Source organism: Delphinapterus leucas, chromosome 2, assembly GCF_059928025.1.
Source record: "Delphinapterus leucas isolate spDelLeu-1000000601 "Yukka" chromosome 2, BTC_Dleu_Yukka2, whole genome shotgun sequence".
Taxonomy (NCBI): domain Eukaryota; kingdom Metazoa; phylum Chordata; class Mammalia; order Artiodactyla; family Monodontidae; genus Delphinapterus; species Delphinapterus leucas.
In genome coordinates, this window is record NC_143130.1 from 35,451,019 (window position 1) to 35,473,876 (window position 22,858).

At 53.9% G+C, this 22,858-nt stretch overlaps 1 protein-coding gene across 2 annotated transcripts in view; it reads right to left on the reverse strand.

The window, feature by feature from the left end:
• RASGRF1 (Ras protein specific guanine nucleotide releasing factor 1) overlaps positions 1 to 22,858 on the reverse strand; it is a 103,551-nt gene that overhangs the window by 33,570 nt on the left and 47,123 nt on the right. For both annotated transcript variants that reach the window (XM_022554601.3, XM_022554604.3), the window contains exons 8-14: positions 22,712 to 22,821; positions 18,622 to 18,740; positions 16,685 to 16,845; positions 12,672 to 12,735; positions 10,482 to 10,618; positions 8,026 to 8,108; positions 1,176 to 1,424 (exon numbers count right to left, since the gene is read on the reverse strand). In XM_022554601.3, the coding sequence (XP_022410309.1) occupies positions 1,176 to 1,424; positions 8,026 to 8,108; positions 10,482 to 10,618; positions 12,672 to 12,735; positions 16,685 to 16,845; positions 18,622 to 18,740; positions 22,712 to 22,821 (923 nt within the window). The remainder of the gene's footprint in view (positions 1 to 1,175; positions 1,425 to 8,025; positions 8,109 to 10,481; positions 10,619 to 12,671; positions 12,736 to 16,684; positions 16,846 to 18,621; positions 18,741 to 22,711; positions 22,822 to 22,858) is intronic.

The following is a 22,858-nucleotide window of genomic DNA, read 5'->3' on the forward strand; positions in this document are numbered from 1 at the left end:
CCTTCCTCCTTTCCTGGCAGGCCCCTCCTGGAGCAGCGAGGTTGATCAGGGTCCCTGAACTTGACCTTCTGCTGGGTAGCCTCAGGCAGGTCCTTCATTCCTCTGTGCCTCACTTTCCCCTCTGCTGGGTGAGGATTGAAAGCTACCTTCTTCACCCATCTCAAACTGGGCTGCGGGTAGGGTCTTGCTGGGTTTGACCTGCCCCCGTGGTGCCTCGTTGGTACCACCCTTGGCTTGGTAATCATCTGGTGAGATGGGGGTAATGGTCTTTGTTCACTAAGCTGGGTCCCCAGCAGTTGGACTGGTAAATGTTGAAGTTCTGAGGCTGGCTCTTTGGGCTGGCCCCAGGTCTCGGCCAGTCTAGCGCCTGACCCTGCCGTGTGGGATGTGCCTGCCCTTAGAATTCTAACCTGGCAGGGACCCTGGGTTCACAGTGACCCCACCAGGCCCCTCAAAGCTTGGCCGGGCTGGGGGTGGGCAGCTGAAGGCTGGTTAAAGCTGGGATGTGAGGAGGACAGGTGGGAAAGGAATGCAAGGGGGCACCTCCGCCCTGCCTGTCACCCAGACTCAGACATGGGTGGCCGTGTGGGCTCAACGAGACCAGGGCCCTGGGTTCAAGTCCCCACTTTGCCACAGACGTCCAGGAGCCCTGGGGCAAGCCTCTTGACCTTTCTGGTCCCAGTTGGACCCCCACAGGGCTGAGCTGTGACAACACAGATGGAAAAGATGGCCTTGAAGCCAAGGCTCAGGTGGCCAGCCCTCCATAGGTGGAAAACCACCCCAAGTGTGCAAAAAGTGACTCTCTTCTTCAGAGCAGGACGTGGTCGAAGCAGAGAGGGGATAAGATTCTCTCTCTGTCTCTTTCTCTCCCTCCCTTCTTCCCTTGACTCCACCCCTCCTCTTTTTTTTCCTTTCTTAAATGGGGAAGGTGGGGAAACCCTGTCCTGTGGAGGAGGCGACCCCCCAAAACTCTACCCCACCCCAGGAGCCCGGGGTGGGAGATGGAGAAAGCTGGGGCTGAGAAGCAGCCTCAGGCAGGTCAGCCCTCCCCGACCTCTTTGCAAAGGGTGGGCACCTCATCCCCCCAGCTCAGGTTCCAGTCCGCTGCCAAGCTCGGTCTCCCTCCTGGGCCCAGAAGCTGTGAGGGTCGGCCCAGGAGGAGGAGGCCTGCCCACCTGGCGGGGATGGCACTGATGGGTTTCCTGTAGATGGTGATGAGCTTGTCCAGGACCACGACGGCGGTGGTGAAGACGCGATAGGAGTGCAGGAAGGTGTTGAGGAAGTCGATGCTCAGGAAGCGCAGATCCGTCAGCCTCTCCAACAGCCGCTCCACGCTGGCATACCGGATCTGCAGCACTTTGCAGGAGTTCATGGTTTTGCTGAAGCGAATGTCCACGTCATCACAATATAAGGAGGCGTCGGACCTGAGGAGGGAGGAGGGACGGAGAAGGCACTTGGGTCTGAAAGTGTCTGAGTCTGTGGCTGTCTCCCCGACCGGGCTGCGAGCTCCCCGAGGGCTGGACCACGGAACACCCATCACTGTCTCCCCAGCACACCAACAGCCAAGGATGGAGGGACGGATGAAGGACGGGGTGGCTTGTGACGGGAACAAGGAAAGCTCTGGAAGACTGACGTTGAGGAAAAATGGGCTGCAACTTCTTTTTCCCAGTAATACCTGAAGACCTGACATTATAAAACTCTTAGAAATGCTGGATGAAATATAACAAACTTAAAAATAATACACTGCCACGTTCACAAGCTATGAAGAAAGTCCGTTCACACAAAAGCATGGACACACATGTTCAGAGCAGCGTTATTCATAATTGCCCCAAAGTGGAAGCAACCCAAATGTCTATGAACTGATGAAAGGATAAACAGAATGTGATCTACCCATACAACGGAATACTATTCAGCCATAAAAAGGGATGAAATACTGATATATGCTACAACATGGATGACTCCTGAGAACATGCTAGGTGAAAGAACCTAGTCACAAAAGTCCACACATTGTAGGATTTCATTTATATGAAATATCCGGAAGAGCCAAATCTATAGACACAGAAAGTAGAGTGGTGGGTGCCAGGGGGTAGAAATAGGGGCAAATTGGAAGTGACTGCTAATATGCATGGGGTTTCTTTTTGGGGTGATGGAAATATTCTGGAACTAGACAGTGGTGATGGTTACACAACACGGTGAATATACTAAAATCCACTGAATTGTATACTTTCAAATGGTGAGTTCTATGTTATATGAATTATATCTCAATAAAAAAAAAAACCAACTAGGGGCAAAAAGTATACGGGAAATTTCCAGGGCCCAAAAATGAAGAGAAATTTGGAAACCAGTTGATGCTTTAGCTGCCTTTAGGGCATTTGTTGCTCTTGGAAACCAAGTGCCTTGGTTTCAACAGAGAAGTAGACCAGGCCTGGGCCTGCGGGTGGAGGCAGTTGGAGTGAGATCCCCCATGTAAAGCTGGGACCCTTGAAGGGTTATAGGCTCAGCGAAAGGGGGCCTAGAAAAATCTACCCACCAGGAAAGGAAGATTGCAAGTTTTCTGTTTTAGCCCAGGCTGTGAGGGGGGAGCATGGGGAGAGCATCAAGCTGCCTTGAGAGTGTATTATTTGCCCTTCCAGTGGTTTTGGAAGACAAATACCTACTATCTTTGTGGTCTGGGAAGCCCAAAGAGTATTAGTGTAGTCACAGGATGTAATGCTCCTGGGGCAACTGGTGGAAACAAATGCAAGACCTTTCAGGAAGGGCATCTGTCAACCAGGCTCTACAAGACATTCAAAGATAAACCCCCCACTGAAAATGAGTTCACAATCCAAAATTAAAAACTACATGAGCAAGTGTCAGCAGATATGACGAATAGCTTAATTCAACCCCCAAGGGTCTAATTTTTTTTCTAAGTCTAAAAGTCCTACACATTTTTGTTACTGGCTGTTCCTGCTGCCAGCAATCTGCTGACATCTCTCCTCCCTTAGTTATGAAGAGCTACAAAGGGTGAAGTTGCCATGGTCATTTATTATAAACCTCCGCCCCCCCCCCCCCCAGCGCCAAGGTGGGGCAGAATCCTTAGCAGTTTATTCAACCTTCTCAGTCTTTGTAGGGAGAGGTCATCTCCTCCTTGACCTCACCTCGGCTGCTTCTTAAAGTATTAGGGTCAATTAACATCGCCTGCGTTACATCAGCTGGACTAAAAGGGAAACCCTCAGGGCTGAGCAGTCATCCTGGATTAGATCTATCAAAGTCCTTCATCCCTGGCCAAAGTGATTTTTGCATCGGGTGAGGGTATAACCCAAGCCAGAGCAATCCAAGTCCTTTTCTGGGACCTTCCAAATTGGATCTGGTGGCAGCAAGTCCCATTCCTCTCAGGCTGCCAACACGTGAGGACAGGCGTCTGGTGGTCAACCAGATCATAGTGGGCTGAGGACCTGAGGGCTGAGCTGGGTCTAAACATCCACAGGTCTCTCTTCTTTCAGTTTGAAAAGAGACAATCCTGAAGAAACAGGAATGATTCCGTCTAAGGTAGCTTTGCTGCAAGACACAGAACATTTTAGAAAACACCTGTTTTATTTTTCACCGAGATTCAGGAGAATATATATTGCATTGACCAAACCACAAGAAGCAACCAGGAAGAGGAAATCATCTGAGATCAGAAAGATTTCTTGGAAACGAAAGACAAGAGTGTTGAATCAGAGGACATGAGTGCAAGTAACAGCAGATGAGAGACTCAGAAAATCAAATGAGTGACACAAGAAGCCAACTTGAGAAATTTTCCCAGAATGCAGAGAAGGTGGAGAGGTTCAAGTGAGGAGAGAAAATGTAAGCGGCATGGAATAGACAGACAGGGATCCAGCCAGTTGACTACAAACCTCTAAAGGAAGAAGAAAAGTTGCAGAGAAGCAAAACTGAAAGACAGTGGGCAGGAGAAAGTACTTGCAGATGGGAAGGACTCAGCGGCACCATCCCTGGAGAGCTGCCCTCGGCCCTTGGGTGAAAGGACTCCCTTAACTCAAGCCAGGTCCCCACCATGGGACTGCACCTTCTAGAAGGACAGTGCAACTCCTCACACACCATGGATCCCGAAGCGTCCAGCCTAGACCTGACATCCTCAGTGGTGATTATTGGACCCCTCTGGCAAGGGTTTGCTTCTAGCACCTTCTTTTTGGGCTCCTTCTGCCACTGGAGGGGGGTAGAGAAAGTGAGAAAAGCCCTCCCTTTTCTTTTTTTTCCAAGGGTTAATGGAATTTTTAAAAATATTTATTTTTATTTTATTTATTTATTTATTGTTTTTGGTTTTTTGTTGCTTTTTTCAGTACCATGCAGCATGCGGGATCTTAGTTTTCCGACCGGGGATCGAACCCGAGCCCCCTTGCACTGGGAGTGGGGAGTCTTAACCACTGGACCACCAGGGAAGTCCCAAGCCCTCCCTTTTCTATCAACCTCCCTTGCCCCCTTCTGCTCTGTCGCAAGCCTCACAATCATTGTTGGTGATGGTGCCTCTGGCAACTCCAATGTTACATAAACCTATTCTGGACTTTAGTTGCCCTATCTGTAAAATGGGACGGCACAATAAAGCAGTGATAAAAACAGCTTTCATCCTGGATACCAGTTCTGCCAGACTGGGAGTAACTGCCTGGGGCTGTGTTGACCATTACAGGCTCAGCCTTAAAGACTGCCGTGACCCATTAGTAATGTCTGCCACGGATTCCGGATTCTGATCCAAATGGCTGGCTTGTGTGTTAGATATTTACCAGCCCTGCTAGAAGGGGTTTTCGGTCCCTCACAACACAAGCATCTTTTGACTGTAAATTCAGCCCTGCCTCTCTCTTTGCTCTCCCAATACTTTTTTTTTTTTTTTGAGATTTTTTTTTTTGACGTGGACCATTTTTAAAGTCTTTATTAAAATTTGTTACAATATTGCTTCTGTTTTACGTTTTGGTTTTTTGGCTGCGAGGCATGTGGGATCTTAGCTCCCTGACCAGGGATCGAACCTGCAACCCCTGCATTGGAAGGTGAATTCTTAACCACTGGACCGCCAGGGAAGCCCCCCAATACTTCTTGACGAAACTCCAAGTGGCATTCCTGTATCCCAGGCATCGAGAGGCCTGGGCTTGATTGGAAAGGGCTTCCCTCTTCTTCCTTCTGCAGGGGGAGTGCCCTGCCTTGGGTCTACCTGTCCTTGAGGTCACATGTTGGGGCAGAGCCTCAGGACCCAGGGCAGATGGAATGAGACTTCTTGGATCTTTGGGCTGCTGGTGGTTGATGACTTTCATTCTCTGGGACCTTCCTCTCAAACACTGCCACTAGCATCTACCCACCAGAGGGCCAGGATGCAGTGTGTCGGGAGGGTAGCAGGAATACTCAGGGTGCATGGGACTAAATGTTTCTTTGTATTGCAAACCAAAAATCAGGACGCTCTTAATTCAGTCTGACAACAGGGTGGGGTATCTGAAATGGGAACCATGCCAGAAACTCAGAGGCTTACGGGGAACACATCTAGGGAATGTCCCCCCAGCCACGGACCCTCCAGCTATACCGCTGATGCCTTTTTCCAGCCAGGCTCTCTGTTGCCACTCTATCCATGGCCACCAGGGGGCGCGCGTCACCGCCTGGGGTGCAACGCTAACACCTACAGAAGAAAACCCAACTCCTCACCTGTCACGTTACTATTATCTGACTCCTGCCCACCTCTTCAGCCCGCTGTATTGTTTAAGAAAATACAGTTGTGCTATAAAAAATAAGAGAAACAAAAAAGGAGGACAGACGAAGGAGCAAACAGCTTGTGAGCCATGGCAGGCATATATATACACTAAGTAAAGCATTCATGTGCCAAATGTAAATAGGAGGGGTGGAAGGACCAAGCATGCACTAAATACTCACAAGGCACCAAATATTCAAGCTACACTTAATATTCATGAGGCACAGCGTACACTCAATATTCATGTCTTAAGTCAGCCACCCACTGGCGACATCCATCCTGACCCTCTACCCTCTGTCCCAGAACTATAGATACACCTGTAGCTCTTCTTCAGTCTAACTGGTGAGCTGCCACTGTGGCCAGACATACTTGCCCCGACTTCTCAGACAGAGCAAGCGTGTGCCCTTGGATCCACTGATCAAGCTTCAACTCTGGTCCTTGTAGCTGCTCCATCAACAAGGAAGGTAGATGGAGCAGGGAGAGAGGCTGGACAATGGCCATGGTGTAACTAGCTCATGCAACTACGTGTAACAGGCACTAACCTACTATCCCTTCTCTTTCCCCTGGTTTCTCACTAAGTGTTTAAAATTGACTCACTAGACTGTGTGGTTTAGCATCTTAATTGGGTCTGCGAGCCTTTCTGTTCCAAGACCTCTGGGATAGTTTATCTGGTAGTGAACTTGGAGGCCACAATTGCATTAAGGTTATTTCCCACAGGACATACCACTCTCCCAACCCTGCAGCCCCATGGAACGTTTTATCATTCCCCAAACACACCATGTGCTTCGCTGCCTCTGCGTCTTTGCACATGCTGTTCCCTCTTCCCAGGATGCCCTTCCCCCTCCACCACTTAGCAAACCCTAACTTATCCTTTGAGGTCAGTTCTGATGTCCTCTTCTTGGGAAAGTCTTCCCCAGCTGTGCCAGGTGAACTTGTCACTCATTCTCTGAACCCTCGTTCGTAGCATCATACAAATTCTATTCTGTAGCACCCGCTAGCGTTTTACGATTTCTATGTGTCTCTTTCTCTCACTAAATGGAGAACTCCCTGAGGACGGAAGCCACGTCTGCTCATATCTGCTCCCTGGCGCCCTCGCAGGGGGACGCTGCCAATGGGCTACTCCTGCCAAGGAGGCCACGCTTAAGTCTGGGAGCCGACAGGTCCTTGGAGTTGTCACTTTGACCTGGATATTCCATTCCCTTTATCACCATCATAGTTTAAAATGCTGTTATTTTTTCTTTCACAGGTGAGTTTATTTTGGTTTCATCTGCTCACTTTTACTGCCTCAAAACGCACTCTTTGCAGAATATAAGTAAGTGCCCACTATACATTTAACCATCATTCTACATGTGGTTTTTTAATTCATCGTTGAAACAAATCCAGGAGGTAGGCAGGTGGGTGTTATCTCCCAATAACAGGTGAGAGACCCAAGCTCAGACATGTTAAGTGACTTGTCCATAGTCATACACAGAGCAGAAGCTGTGGGCCAGGGCTCGTGCCTTCAAGTCCAGACCTTCCTTCTGGGCTCCAGCACCTTCGGCTGTTAAACAATGTAGCCATGGGGTGGGGTGGGGCTACTCCTCATAAACTCAGCTGGATGCTTGAAAGCTCTGGCGTACACGACCCTGCCTGGGCTAGCTCCTAGCTGCTGGCGTGCTCGCTTCATCAGGCCTGCTGTCGAAACGGGGTGGGTGGGACCTTTCACACCCTCACTACATAACGGCCTGCAGTTCCCCCGAGTGTGCACTTCAAGTAGCAAAGAGGCAGTGGGTCCCCAAGGTTTGCTTTGGGCAGGACAACACGCCTGGGGTCGGTTAGCTGGGTCCTGGCGTATGCCAGGTGGGCAGAGCAGCCGGGAATTCAACGGTTCAGATGGAGGCCAGGGAACCAGTGGGCCGCCTGGGGGGCACCGTGAGGGGGTCAGGCGAGCAGATGCTGGAGGAGAAGCAGGGCTGGTGCAGGCCAGGAGGTTGCGCTGCCCGGCGGGGCTCAGAGAGCTGAGCTCAGCAGGATGGCAGCCCCCTCACCCTTCCTCCCTGGCATTGCCCAAACAAAAGAAAAATAGTTATTAAAAAAACAGAGTGCATGAAATGTCATTCCTGATGTTCTACTTTGAACAGCCTAATACGAAAATCCACATTTTCAAGACAAACAACTACAAAAACGAAGCCAAAGCCATCAACCAAATAGAAGTTAACTGAAATCAAACACCTAACACACCCCAGAGATGAAACCCGGCATCTTCTGAGCCCCTTGTGGTCACTGTGTGGCCCTCGGTCTCTGGAGCTCAGCCCGGACAAGAGGGGGCTCAGGGCACTTACTTGATCATCTGTGGCACAGTGACCTTGGAATTTTCCTCAAATGCGTTCATCATGAGGCCATTGCACCGGATGTTATCCACACACTGGAATCAGAGAGAGGACCCCCGGGTCAGAGCCTCCGTCTCCGTTCCGAGACCCAGGCCCAGCGGGGGTTCTGCCGAGCGAGGCTTCGCAGGCCCCGGCCTGACGCAGGGTCAAAGGGCGTTGTCCAGGCAAGGGCAGGGTCAACGCACAGCATCCCTTGGGTTCTGATGGGAAGTCAAGTCCCCAGCTCGGTGACCTTTTGGGGATGTATTCGACTTCCCTGGGCCTTAGTTTCCCTACCTGCAAAATGGGGATAATCATTCCTACCTCCTCGGGGTGTTTGCAAAAATGGAGGTGTCCGACCCTGGCCACTCTGTGGCTGACCTCTGAGGTCCAGCACCGAGGACAAGATCAGATCCACAGTGACCTGGGGCCTCTGTCCTGGGAGGCCAGCTCGACGGGTGCCGTCCTGCCCGCCCCCGTCCTCTGCTCACCACAGTGCCCACATCCTGAAGCCACAGACGGTTTTCCATAGTAAAAATCCTGCCTGGGGGTGGCAAGGCTGCCAGCACTAAGGGAGGAGATTGTACATTTTACTCAGCCTCTGAAAAAAATTCAAAATCCAAATCTTTCTTTGAATAAACAGTACGCACCCAAACAAAAAGAAAAGACACAGAGATACATCTCTTTTTCCTTCTCATTGCCCCCTGCCCCAAGCTCTCACATTTCTGCCAAGAGAGGGTCTCTCCTTGGCCCGGGCTACGGGGTACTCTGCGGGATCACATCACAGTATCTTCTGGTTTTGAGGATGTGTACGTGCGGGGAGGGGTCAAGGTCACCGGGAAGTGAGAGCAGAGAGGCGGGCACAGTGGTTCAGGGCCAGGACCCCTAGTTTTTCGTGGGCCCCAGAGGAAGGCTTGTGTCAGTGGCCCTTCCCAGCCCACTTTCTCCAGCTGCACACTCTGAGACTCTCTTTAGCTCTGGTTCCATCGGCAACCCTGCAACGCAGGGCGCCTGGCCACCGATCAGAGCTGCCTGGAGGCATCAGTGGGCCTGGGGGGCCCTGACGCCTGGTGGTATCAGCAATGCAGCCCTCAAGAGGACACAGGCCCGGGGCGTACCCTCCAGGCGAGCAGCCCTGAGCCTTTGATGGCTCCCTGAGGACTAGAAAAGGTCATGCTCGAGCTTTCCAGTTTTTTGGTTTTCTCCGGGGCACGCTGGTTGTTTGTTTGTTTTTTTTTTTTGCAGTACGCGGGCCTCTCACTGTTGTGGCCTCCCCCGTTGCGGAGCACAGGCTCCGGACGCGCAGGCTCAGCGGCCATGGCTCACGGGCCCAGCCGCTCCGCGGCATGTGGGATCTTCCCGGACCGGGGCACGAACCCGTGTCCCCTGCATCGGCAGGCGGATTCTCAACCACTGCGCCACCAGGGAAGCCCACATGCTGGTTGTTTGAAGCTGGGAGGGCAAGACTGAGAAAGAGCAGATGTCTGCTACTAGTCGTCCTCACCCTGCCATGCTGTGGGGCTGCGCGCTGGGCAGGCAGGGCAGCCCAGGTGTGAGGCCTAAAAATGAGGGGCAGGGAGTGAGTGGGGGGAGTGCCCTGAAATACAGTAAAGGCTCTGCCCCCCAGTTCTCCATAAACACAGCTCCCAGGCCCCCTCCCCTGAAAGGGGGCCATCTCCAGCCTCGCTGCTCCCTTCCTCCCACCGTCAGCTGCTCTCCTAATACCGTCCTCCACTGTGCAGGGAGCAGGGGGTCTGGAGAGGCTCCTGTGCTCCTGGGACGGGGCTGGGCTGACCCATTGCAGGCCCTGGCTGGGCCCAAGGAGAGGCCTGTCCTGGGCCAGCAGCCCGGTGCTGCCGACATCCTCTTTCCAGACTCAGAACTGGTCCTGCAAGTGACCGCAGCCCTCTGGGTCTGCTCTCTGGTCCCTGGGAGATCTGTGCTTCCTGTGACTCTCCCAGTGGGGTGACAACCCTAACGCTGGTGCAGGCAAACCTTCCCCCCTGCAGAGCGGGCTCTGGGCTTTGTGGGCCCTTTGCTTTCTCTCCTGGCTTTGCTACATCCAGCACCCTTGGGTCACGGTGCTCAGACTTTTCTGTGGTACCAATGGCCTGGGGCGTGTGCCGAAACGTAGGTTCCCAGGCCTTGTGCCAGAGACTTGGATGTAGTAAATCTGAGGGGACCAGAGGGGAGCCCAGGAATCTGGAGTTTAAAAAACTGCCCTAGGGATGATCCAGATGCAAGGGCTCCCAGACCACACTCTACGGGGGAACCAGGGGACTCTGCGAGCTGGACAGCTAGCTGGGCTCAGCCTTGGTTGGTAGAGATACTCACGTCTTTTCCATTAGAACCCTGTAGCTGCCTCCCGCCCCCCACCAGCTTAGGCATGAAGGGACCACTTGCTTTCAGGGACAAGTGATGCCGCTCACCTGGCTGATGTCACTGGTCCACGCCACCTTCTCCTGTCTGGATGAGGCCACGAGGATGACTGTGAAGGGCGGGGAATCCTTTGGTTCCACCCCGATCTTAAAATCCAAGTGGTCTATGTCTTGGCCGGATCCTTTGGCTTCCAGGTGCAAAACACGGAGTTAGCCGAATGAGTGTGGGCCTTTCTGAGTTGGAAAACGACTGCACGATACCTGCCTCGCCCCACTGGTGAAGGCAGCAGTAGGACACCAGGCCACTTGCTAATTTCAGAACATCTTTTTTTTTTTCTTAAGGTGAGGAATCCCCACTTCAAAGATGGAGAAACTAAGACCTAGAGTGCAGAGTAGCTTACAACCACACAGGGACAGCTCCGATTCCGAGTTGGAAGAGCCTTTCGGAATCACCAGTCGGCTCTACCCTCATTAGGCCAATGGGGAGCTGAGGTCTCCGGGGAGGACTTTCATAAGACCCCCAGCCGGGCAGCGGCTAAGCAAGGTCTAGAACTGGCCTCACAGCTGGGCCCTCCAGCTACGCCAAGGTGATACAGGGGCCAGGAGGAGAACTTTAGATCTTAAGCTTTTATGGACCCAGCTGGACATTTAGCTCAGTTGAGAGCTCCCCAAAGCCAAAGTAAATTCTAGGTATTTTTATTACTGCTTTTAACCCGAAGGATTCCTTGAACTCTTTATTTGGAAAGACTAAGATCACAGTTCAGAGATTCCTTGCAACACGGCCACATTCATCAGGGGTCCCCTGAATGGGGTGGAATGTTGTGGAAGGTCTGCTACAGCTCTGGTCTCTGCTTGCTGGCTGTGTGACCCTGGGGTGATACCCTTCCCGCTCTGGGCTTCAGACGTCCTCCTGTACAAGCAGAGTGGGGTTGTGACGGCTCTGAGGTCCCCCACCCTTCCAGTGCTGACACTTGAGAATGTGAGGGCACTGGAGAGCCCGCTCCGTGTGGTGACTCGAGGATGGGATGATGCTGGCTCCTCATAAGTGGGGTGTCTGTGTTGAGTGGGGGATGCATGGGGCCACGCCTCTCTCCCTTTCCTGGCCCTGGAGGGAAAAGGGCTTTGGGGACTGACAGTTCCACTTGAATCGGGACCAGCTGTGGCCAAGACTGAAGATCATGCTGGTAAGAGCTCCGGGTGAATTGCTGCACATGTATTTTTGCCTTGGTGGGGTTGGAGGGGGCGCTTGGCTCCGCCCCCGGTGGAGGGTCACGAAGGGTGCAGAGCCCAGCTCCCGCTGCGGCTGACCAGGGCACGCGCGCACGTGTGTGTGTGTGTGTGTGTGTGTGTGTGTGTGTGTGTGTACTACGCCCCCAGCCCCCAGCAAACCCTGAGCCCGAGCCCAAGCCATGCCGGGACTGGGATCTGGGGTCCTTCAGACACAGCCCTGCTTCGAGGAGCCCCACCTTGGGGAAAGGCAAAGATGGAGAGTCCAGCTGGTGCACCCCCAGGGGAGGGCCTCCAGAACCTTGCTGGGGGGCCAGTGAAGGAGGGAGACGAGGACCAACTTTGGTCCAATCAAGAGACAGTAGTGACCCTACCCCTTCAGCTAAAATAATAAGCCCATCCCCCAATTCTGATTCCCCGGGGAGAGAGATCCCATGGACACCCCTACACAGTGGCTTTTCGAGCACCTGGGCACCATCTTCCCCCAGCTCCCCGCCCAGCCCCTTCTGGTTTGCTGGGGCCCCACTCACATGCTCCCTTCTCCCCAAGTCTTGCCTCCCGTCCTGGTCACTCCAACACCACTGCAGGGGACCGTTCCCCTGCACTCCCTCTGGTGGTGGCACGTGTGTCCCTGCACACCCCACCCGTTTCCACTGGAGGACAGAGATAGGCCCAGCGCCTCCCCAGCCTCTTCCTCGTGGCCCAGTGAGCCACTGTGCATGTAGCACATGGATGCATGAAGGAGGGGTGCTCACTGAGAAGTGTGACCCCCAAACCCAATGGCACCGAGTCCAGGGACCCAAGGAGCTTGGAAGGAACCAGGAAGGGGGAGGAGGCTGTCACCTGCAGGGCCAGAGAGCTCCTTCTCTAAAGACCCAGGACCAGCCTCTCCGGGTCCTGCATCCTCCCTTTCCTCCAAAGAAAAAACACCAATGCCCGGGCCCAACCTTTCAGGGTGAGTGTGTGTGCATCTGTGTGAGCACACACAGGCTTGTACATGACTTGCACACTTACCTTCTTCCTCTGTGCTTTCTGGCTCCTCCAATAAAGTGCAGTCAATGAGGGATATGACTCCATTCTGAAAAAGAGCAGGGGCCACCTTGAATCAAAGCGAGAGATGTGCTAGTTTTAGAGTTCCAGAATATCAGGGTGAGGAGTGAGCACCCACATAGACGCACACATGTGTGTGGACATTACATGCCAAGTGGGTATTTTGGTTTTCAAGTTGAAGAACTGTATCTCCATATAGGAAGCCCAGTGAAGTGGCTCAAATGGGATTGCTCAGAGACGCCTTCCCCAAAGGAGGGCCAAGGTCGGGCTGGGGGTGGAGGGGCTAGAACCTGGCTTGCACGGCCTTTTCTTGCCCTACAGCGGCTCTGAGGCATCACCTGGTAGCCCTAAGTCTGAAGTTTGAACTCCCTCATTCTAGGCTAAACCCTGCATGTTACCAATAGGGAAACAGGACCAATTTACAGACCTGTCTCAGGTGTTGTTATTCCGATTTTACAGATGAAGAAATGAAATCAGGGAGTTAACCGTGTTGCCCAAGGTCACCTGGTAGGTAAGTGGCAGAGTCTGGAAAGAGCCTCATGGGCCTGTTGCCAGCTCAAGGTCAGTGGCTGGCTTTTAATTATTAGGACTATCTGGGAAAACGCCTCTTATCCTTGAGTGTCTGAGCATCTTTTAGGGGTGAGATCCCTTGATCCTGTAGTGAGAAATGAACGTAACCACCACTGTGCTGGTTGTAAAGCATGTCCACGAATTCTTTGAAACCCCGTCTTTCAAAAGGTGAAGGCTACTTCCCTTCCTCTTGAGGGTTAACTGGACTTAGTGACTTGCTTCTCATTAAGAGAATAAAGCAGGAGTGATGGTGTTCAGCTTTGGGGCCTGCAGCCTCCTGCTTGCTCTCTTGTTGTTTCTTGGACCACTTGTTCTGGGGGAAGCCAGTTGCTGTGTCATGAGGAGAAGGCTACAGATGAGGGACGAGGCCTCCTGCCAACAGCCATGTGTGGGAGCCACGCTGGAAAAGGATCCCGGCCCCAGTCGAGCCTCAGATGACTGCAGCCCCAGCTGCCACCTTGACTGCAACCTCGTAAGAAACCCTGGGCCACGTATGTCCACCCAGCTAAGTTGTCCTGACTTCCTAACGTGCATAAACTGTTTGAGACAACAAATGTTTGTTTTAAGCCACTCCAGGGGACTTCCCTGGTGGTCCAGTGGTTAAGACTCCACACTTCCACTGCAGGGGGCGTGGGTTCAATCCCTGGTCTGGGAACTAAGATCCCACATGCTGTATGTGGTGTGGCCAAAAAAAAAAAAAAGGCACTCCATTTGGGGGACAGCAACAGATAAATAACATAATAACTGACAATAACAGAAACCTGGCCAGGTGGCTAATCTATACGTGAAAATGTCTGCAGGGCAGGCTGCCACCTGGAAGGCAGAGGGGGACCTGGAGAAAGTATCAAGAGTGGGCCCCCGAATCCTGCATTCTGCTTCTAGTTTGGTTCTTTGGTGGCCCTGGGGGAGCCCCCCAGGCCTTGTTGGGCCTTAACCTGACCACTGATGTCACTGGGCTGGGTAATCTCCAAAGCCCATCTAGCTCTAACCTTCTCTTACTTTAAGTCCCAAAAAATTCTTATGGTAGTTTTAGATCTTGGGGAGTTGTAGCAGGTCCCTTTTAGGAGGACTGAAGGCGTTCGATTTCCAGTGGCAGTATTTAACAAGAAGTGGTTTGAATTTTAGCTTTGGTTTCAGAACACAGACTCCGGAGCCAGACTGCCTGGGTTCAAATCCCTGCTCTGCCACTTGCTGGCTGTTTCTAGAAGCCTCAGTTTCCTTATTTATACAATAGGGAAAGTAACAGTTATCTGCCTCCGTGGGTTGTTCTATGAATTAAATATACATGATGTATTTGGGCTAGTGCCTGGCTCATAGTAACCATCATGCAAAGGCTTGCTATTATTATTATTATTACAAGTTCATACTACATAATTGAGTGACAACGACTATTACCTGTTGAGCACTTACTACGTACCAGGCATGGGACCGTGTGTTTTGCACCCACTTCCTCACTTAAGCCTCATAGCACTCCCATGATGTAGGTATTTTCACTCCCATTTTTAAAAAAATAAATTTATTTATTTATATCATTTATTTATTTTTGGCTGTGTTGGGTCTTCGTCGCTGTGCATGGGCTTTCTCTAGTTGCGGCGAGCGGGGGCTACTCTTCGTTGCGGTGCGCGGGCTTCTCATTGAGGTGGCTCCTCGTGTTGTGGAGCACGGGCTCTAGACACGTGGGCTTCAGTAGTTGTGGCATGCAGGCTCAGGACTTGCGGCTCGCGGGCTCTAGAGCGCAGGCTCAGTTGTTGTGGCGCACGGGTTTAGTTGCTCCGTGGCATGTGGGATCTTCCCGGACCAGGGCTCGAACCCGTGTCCCCTGCATTGGCAGGCGGATTCTTAAGCACTGTGCCACCAGGGAAGCCGTTCACTCCCATTTTGCAGGTAAGTAAACTAAGGCTTGGTGAGGTCACCCACTGGTAAGTGGCAGGGCTAGAATTTGAGTAGCTCTCAGATTCCATGCTCTTTACCAATATGCTAAGAGACTTTGAAAACTCAAACAAACAAATAAACAAACCCCCAAACCAAAATAAGATAAAACTAACAAACATAAAAGCACGTGCTTTCAGACTAAAAAGCCATCTTGAAGTCTCCAGTTCAACCTGCCCCTACTGACCCCCACCTGCTGGGGGAACTGTCCCCCCCAGGCTGGACAGAGATCTTCCCAGGAGAAACTCCAGAGCTAGTAAATAATGAAGGCTTTCCTTGATACATAATTTGGTTGAAATTGGAGTCTTCAGTGTTTGTAAATTAATTGCCCCTTGTGCAGCCGACCAACTAATGCGTTGACATGTTAACATAAGCAGTATATTCCCTGAAGCCACTGCTTGATCAATTAGCTCTGCAGGAGGTTACGGGCCAGGCATCCAGGGTCTGGAAGAATGGTTTCCCTGATGCTCTGGCTTAATTAAGGGCACCTTCTGGCCCTTTCCAGGCCACAACGCGTTCAGATTTAAAATCTCCAGAAGCGAGCTTCCACGGGGATGGACGCAGTGCCGGGGAGACTGTCGCTTACAGAGGCGAGGGCTTCATGCTTCCCAGAGCAGATTTCCGGGCACCTGCCTGCGTCTGTGCCCGCCTCTGCTGAGGACAGTCGTCCCTGTTGTGCGGATGAGGAAGTGAGGTGTGAACAGGCGCGGGACGTTTCCAGGGTCACACATATGTAGCAGACAGAGGTGGGACCGGATCGTGAGCTCACAGCAGCGGGATAAGCCGTGTGCTGTGCCGGGGAGCAGGAGAGTCTTGTGCTGGTGGAGTGAGTGCCCGAGGGCGTCAAGAGGGGGCGCTGTCTGAGCTCTTTTTTTTTTTTTTTCTTTGCGGTACGCGGGCCTCTCACTGTTGTGGCCTCTCCCGTTGCGGAGCACAGACTCCAGACGCGCAGGCTCAGCGGCCATGGCTCACGGGCCCAGCCGCTCCGCGGCATGTGGGATCCTCCCGGACCGGGGCACGAACCCGTGTCCCCCGCATCGGCAGGCGGACTCCCAACCACTGCGCCACCAAGGAAGCCCTCTGAGCTCTTTTTGGTTGGAAATGAGACAAAGGCTCTGGCTGCTGCTCTGCCCTCAGCCAGGTGCCACCATCCTCCCCGGCCCCTCAGATACACGTGCACGGGCCTTTGAAGGTCTTGTCTGGACCCCCTGGCTCCTCCGCCCCAGCCCCCAACTCTGGGGGCTCCTTGAGGGGTCTTCGTGCTCGCTTTCCCATTTCCCACGATTTCTCCGGTAGAAAATCCGTCAGTGGCCTTCTCATTCCAAGCCGCCAGTCAGACGGGGGCGCATGCGTGCACACTCACGCCTCTCTGACACCCTGGTCCACCCGGGGCCCCGCGGTCAGGGTCAGTCGGGACCCCTAGGGTAAAGGCGGTGTCTGACCTCCAGCCCCAGCAGCTTCGCTCCCGCCGTCCCTACCTTGGTCAGGTGAAGCTTCCCACCAGAGCCTCTGGTACAGATGATCAGATGCTTAGAAAACAGGAAGCACTGTCGCTCGCCCTCTTTCTTTAGGGACAGAGAGCCCAGGCGCCCCCTGGTGATCTTGCCCTTTTCAGACATGGGCACCTGGATGAGGGAGCCTGCGGATGGAGGAGAGAGAGCCTGAGTGCATCCACCGGAATGACCCTCCGCCTCTGACCTGGCTTTGAGGCTGCAGGTGGGGTTGCGATGCCAGCAGCCAGGGCAGTGGGACAAGGCAGTCCTAGTTCTTGGTAGCAAACATGCACCTTGGACCCTCCCTCCAGCCCCTCCTCAGGGCCGGGTGGTGGGGTTTGGGGGGTGGAGAATGACGAGAGACGCTCCATGCAGGACCTTTGACCTCCCAGCCAGGGCCAGAGCCTTGGAAAGCAAAGGAACCCCAAAGGACGTGGCCCATGAGGTGAGAATGCAGGGCTGGGCTGAGGTCTGGGGGTGGCAGGAGGTTGAACAAGCGGGGAGCTGGCTCTGGCCCAGAGGGATTAACAAGATCCACTGGGCACCTGCTGTCACATGCAGCCACCGCAGACACGGCCGATTGGTCACAGCACGGTCTGCTGCAGAGCCCAATGCCGCCTCCTCGGGAAGCCCTCCCTGACTCTCCCCAGCCCTGCTCTGGGCCGCCATCTGCCTCCTGCCCACGCTCATCACTGCACAGAACCCTTTCCTGTATCCTGACTCCCTCTCCCCTGCACAGTCAGTTCTGGAGGGCGGGGCAGAGTCTATTCTCTGGGCGTCTCTGGAGACCTGAGTTGGCCTGGCATGAATAGGGCAGGTGTCCTTGGTGGTGGCAGCACGACTGAATAAATGAGAAAGGGCTTGCTGGGTTCCCCTGTCTGATCTTCCCCACCCCTCAGGAGGGGAAGAACTGCTTTGGCCCAGGGTGATGGAGCAGATTCCTGGTCTTTGGGGACACTGCTGACCCCAAGATAGGTCATTCTTCCGGCCACCTCCAGCTTGGGCACAGCACAGCTCAGGGGGAGCTGGGAGTCAGGCTAGGCTGGCTCTGGGCTCAGCAGGTCCCAGGGTGGGCCTGTGGGAAGGACACAGGGGCTCAGAACAAACTCCACATTGAGGATACTCAGGCCAAGGGCAGCGGGGGCCAGAGGCAGCTGCACAGGCCAGCAGGAGGTGCTAGGAAGCTCTTCATCTAGTCAGAGAACCCCAACTCGACGGAAGGAAGGCGGGAGGTCCATCCCGAGGTGGAGTCACCTCTAGGGCACGTGAGCACAAGCTGAGTTTCCCATAGGACATGGAATCTGAACCTTCAAGGCATCGCAGCTCTGACATCCCCGAGTTGGAAGTCAGTCCCCTGGGCCACAGAGAGCCTCTCCTGTCCCTCTCAATAGGGCTGTGACCCTCAAAACTGTCCCCAAGGTCAGCTGAGGCCCAAGGGTGAAGGGAACCCTACCCAGGACCCCTGGGACCACGGCCTCCCCCAAGAGGCGAAGGATGCCGAGCAAAGGACAGAGGGACTGACGCACGCCAACTCCATCTCGGACCCTGAAAATTCTTGTGATTCATGGGGCCAACTGGAATCTGTCTTCATCGTCCGCCCCCTACTCTCTCCCCAAAAGGACATGTCAATGTTTTACTATGATGTACAATAGACAAACCAAGACCATCTGGGAAGAATTATGTTTACATCTGGAGAGAAGGAAACTGTGAAAACCAATAATACCAGCATCGATATCTATAGATACCGACATGTACGTGTAGCTGTCGCATTCCCCCGGCAGGCCCGGAATACTCTGCAATCACGCTTGCAGGTTTTGGCACGCAGCAGCCCAACCAACTGGTGGTGTCCTGAGGGCCACGTGCCTCTCGCTGCTGCGGCCAGCTTGGTGGGGGGTGGGAGAGGCAGGGCGCGCAGGCCATACCTTGTCTCACAAAGGTCTGGCTGGTGTCCAGGAGGATTTCACAGCCTTCAATGATCATGCGCTCGATGGCCAGGTTTTTCCGGATGTTCTCTGTTTCACTTACTTCGTCGTGCATTATCCTGTGGGGACAGGAAATGACAATCAGAGACAGGCCGCCCTCACCTCCCAGGGTGGAGGGAATGCTGGGTCTCTGGCTAGACCTCGGAAGAAAGCCTGGATTCTCAGGTGGAACCTGTTGTCATGAAAGGGGAGAGAGCGCGCATCTCTTGAGTACCCGCTGTGTGTGTGCACTTTACAGGCGTGATCTCATTTTATCCTCTGACAGCCCAAGGAGGCTGAGAAGCAGGTCTGTCTGATTTTAAAAAGTGTGAACCGGGGACTTCCCTGGTGGCGCAGTTGTTAAGACTCCACGCTCCCAATGCAGAGGGTCCCGGGTTCGATCCCTAGTTGGGAAATTAGATCCCACATGCGTGCTGCAGCTAAGACCCAACCAAATAAATAAATAAATAAAATAAAAACTTTTTAAAAATTGGCACGTGATTACCAATAATGATTGTGAAGCTGAAATAAACTTAAAAAAAAAAGTCTGGGGCTTCCCTGGTGGTGCAGTGGTTGAGGGTCCGCCTGCCAATGCAGGGGGACACGGGTTCGTGCCCCGGTCCGGGAAGATCCCACATGCTGTGGAGCGGCTGGGCCCGTGAGCCATGGCCGCTGAGCCTGCACGTCCGGAGCCTGTGTTCCGCAACGGGAGAGGCCGCAACAGTGAGAGGCCCGCATACCACAAAAAAAAAAAAAAAAAAAGTCTGAACCACATGGAAGAGAGACAGCAGAACTGGAGGAAGGTGGGAGTAGAGGGGACAACCTTTGTTCATTACCCTGCCCCTCATCCCACTATTGGCCTTATTTCCATCCAAAGTACAAACCAAGCTCATTCCTGCCTCAGGGCAATTAGTACTTGCTGTTTCTTCCCCCTACACACTCTTTAAAGGGTTGTTTCCTTAATGTTTGGGTTCTGGAATGGCTTATTTTTGGAGCACCTGGCAATCCAGCTGGCTCAGGGGAAGACTGACTTCAGTTTACCTCTATAGGCTCTGGCACGACCAGGAAGTAAGCAGGACACGGCTTGCCCCTTCATCTGAGAATACAGACAACTTTTTGTCCTTGTTGGGACTGCTGCAACACCCTTCCTCTCCAGGGGGTGGCACTGTTTAACTGTTTTTGTTTTTGTTTTTATTTTAAAGAGCGTCGGTGGGAAAAGGTAGGTGTGAACGGCCAACTTTGCTAAGACCCTGGATGGGTCTCCAGGAGTCTTAGGAAAGTAGCGAATCCTTTTTTTTTTTGGAGGGGGTCTGGAAAAAGTACCCCACCCACTCTAAGGAAAGCACAAAGCCTCCTGTTTGTCTGCTGATGCATGAAATTCCACAGTTAAGACCACTAAGAGAGCTGACCAATGTGTGTGTGGCTTACAGGGTTCTCTCACAGTCATTATCCAGTTTAAACCCTCCAACAATGAGAGATGACACTGGTGGAGCTGGAGCTGTGATTAGTGGAATCAACACGATGCTGAACAAATTACTCAACCCTTCTAATCCTTACTTTCCCCATCTGTAGACTGTTGTTGGGTGAGGATGGAAAATAATGCATTTCACGGGCTGACCTCATGCCTGGCACATGACAGGTGCTGGAATAAAGGGTGGTGATCATTGCCATTATCAGGGCTGCAAAAATGGTATTGTAAAAAAAAAAAAAAATAGGTGGTATACTGCAACTCGTTATTTCTTCTGGGTATCAGACTGGGGCATCGAGATGCGGTCTCTGCCTTAGGAGCCACGGTTCTCCACCCACATGCCCCTCCTCCCATCCGGGCCCCAGCGATGCTCTTCTCAGAAGCCCAGGCCTTAGCCTTCTTCTGGAAAAGACATGGGACAGGGAGGCACCTTTCAGGGCATCTGCAGTTCCATGGATAGGGATTCATTTTTGGAAGTAGCCCAAGGCAATCAGGACCCTCTCTCTTGATGAGGGTGGGGACTTTGCTGAGGCTAGATTTGCTAAAAAATAAGGGGGTGATTCCAAGGTAGCAAAACTAGTTTTGCTGTTAGACATGGATAAACTTCAGCTGCTCAGGGTCAGTGGCCCCAGGCTGGGATTTGTGCCGGAGGGGCCGCCACTGCACGCGCAGCTGGGGGTGCTGGGCGGGGCTCCAGGAAGGCAGCCCGGGGTTCCGGGGCCTGAGGCTCCTGGGGGAACCGGAAGTGAGGACCTGGGTTATCAGTGAGCCCAGGAGTTAGGGGCTCTGGAGACAAAGTGGGACAAAGGCCAGAGGTAGGAGACAGCCAGTCCCGAGGGGAGAGGGGTGCAGGGTCCTGAGCACTGCCAGGGAGGGCTTGGTTGCTGGCTTCCTGTCAGGGCTGGAGCTTTCCTCAGGGCCCAGGGGAGGGCGCAGGAGGAAGAAAGGGCTGTTGTCACGTGATGGGAAAATCCTTTTCTGTGCTGCTCGGGCTGGGCTCAGGGCCGGGTGCAGGTGATCAGGGTGACAAAAGAAAAGCAGGCTGCACACCCAGGACCCAGGGGGAGGGGGGAGGGGATTGGGGTGCTGCCTGCACACCTGCCTGCACTGGGACAGGGCATCCCGCTGTGTCGAGGAACTCACAGCCTCAAGGGGGTCCCCAGTCTTCTGCTTGGGGAAGAGTACGCAGGGTCTGGCTCCCCGGGGCATGAGAGAACTGGGGTCCACGCCCCCTGATGGTTTTGTTTGTCTGCAGTCACGGCCTCATTACATCTCCTCCCGGATCCTCTGCTCTGGGGCCTGTGCCCTGCCCTGGTCCAGTCTGGTCCTCCCTCTGTCCAGCCAGGAGCCACGGCCTCACCGGCTGCCACTCGTTGGACTTGGGCAGCCTTTTAGGGCTCTGAATGGCCGGCAGGGCCCCGGGCGGGGCTGAGGGCTGAAGCCCACACCCTGCAGACCCATCCTCCTTTGCAGCTCCTGGCCGCCTATCTCTGACCACAAGGTCCCTCCTTACCTCTTGGCCTGCACCGGTGGAGGCCCCAGGCTCAGCCCTTGGTTCATACCTCATTCCCACCTAAACTCACTCCCTTGGTGATCTCACCAGCCTTGTGACTCTAAATACCATCTCCGAGCTGACGATCTGGTATATCTTGGCTCCCTGAACTCCAGACTCAAACACCGACTCCCTTTTTGTCATTTCCACCGCTGTTGTCCATCTCAGGTCCAAGACACCCCCAAGTAAAACTCCAACGCGGCGAGGAAGACTCCTCCCTCCAAACCTGCCCCTCTGGCTCCTTCTCCATCTTGCACAACGGCAATGCATCCTTCTGGCTGCTCGGCAGAAAACTCTGGAATCACCCTCGACTCTCATTTTCTCTCTCTCTCCTCACCTCTCATCCATCAGAAACTCTTGGAGGTTCCACCTTCAGAAAACTCCAGAGTCCTCACCTCCACGGCCACCCCCTGGTGTGGCCGTGTCCCCTGTTGCCTGGGCTGTGGCAGTGCCTCCCTCCAGTCCTTTAGCTCCTGCCCATGCAGCGAGGAATTCCTTGGGCTTCGGGGAGTGAGGGAGGACAGGGGAGGGCCCTGACTAGGGGGGGCTGCGGCCTCTGACGGTGGCCCAACCATGGCCTGTCCCCCCACGGACACTGCCTGCTGCTGAACGGAGCCTGAGGCACATGAAAGCCCAACACCCAGGACGCCTGGGGCTCCTAAAGCCACCGGTTTTGACACATGGACACTGGAGAACCGAGGAAATGGGCAGAGAGTGCCTGCGAGTCCTGGGCAGATCCCTGAGCTGGGAGATGGGCCCACTAAGTGCCCAGGGCCCTTCCTCGGACCCCATCTGTGCCAGGGACAGCGTACCCTCCATCCCACCTCACTGGGTGCCCACCTGGGCTGGAGCTGTAAACCCCTCAGACTGCTCCTGGGGACCCGGCTTCCAGGTGGGACAAGCTGTGGGTGCCCCCACCTCGGAATCCTAACCGGAGCACGAGCTTTTCCCATCTGGGGCTCGGCAAACCCCGGGTGGGGGCACCCTCAGCCTGGGCCTGCCCACCGGTGTGGGACCCCAGCGGGGCTCACCTGGACAGCTCCTCCAGTTTGGACTTGGCGTAGTCCAGGCTGTTGCGCTCCACGTGCTCGTGAGGGGTGTGGGCCAGGAGCTCGTGCAGCGTCAGGATGTACCTGGGGATCTGCAGTGGGGAGAGGTGGGGACAGGGCCAGAGGGCC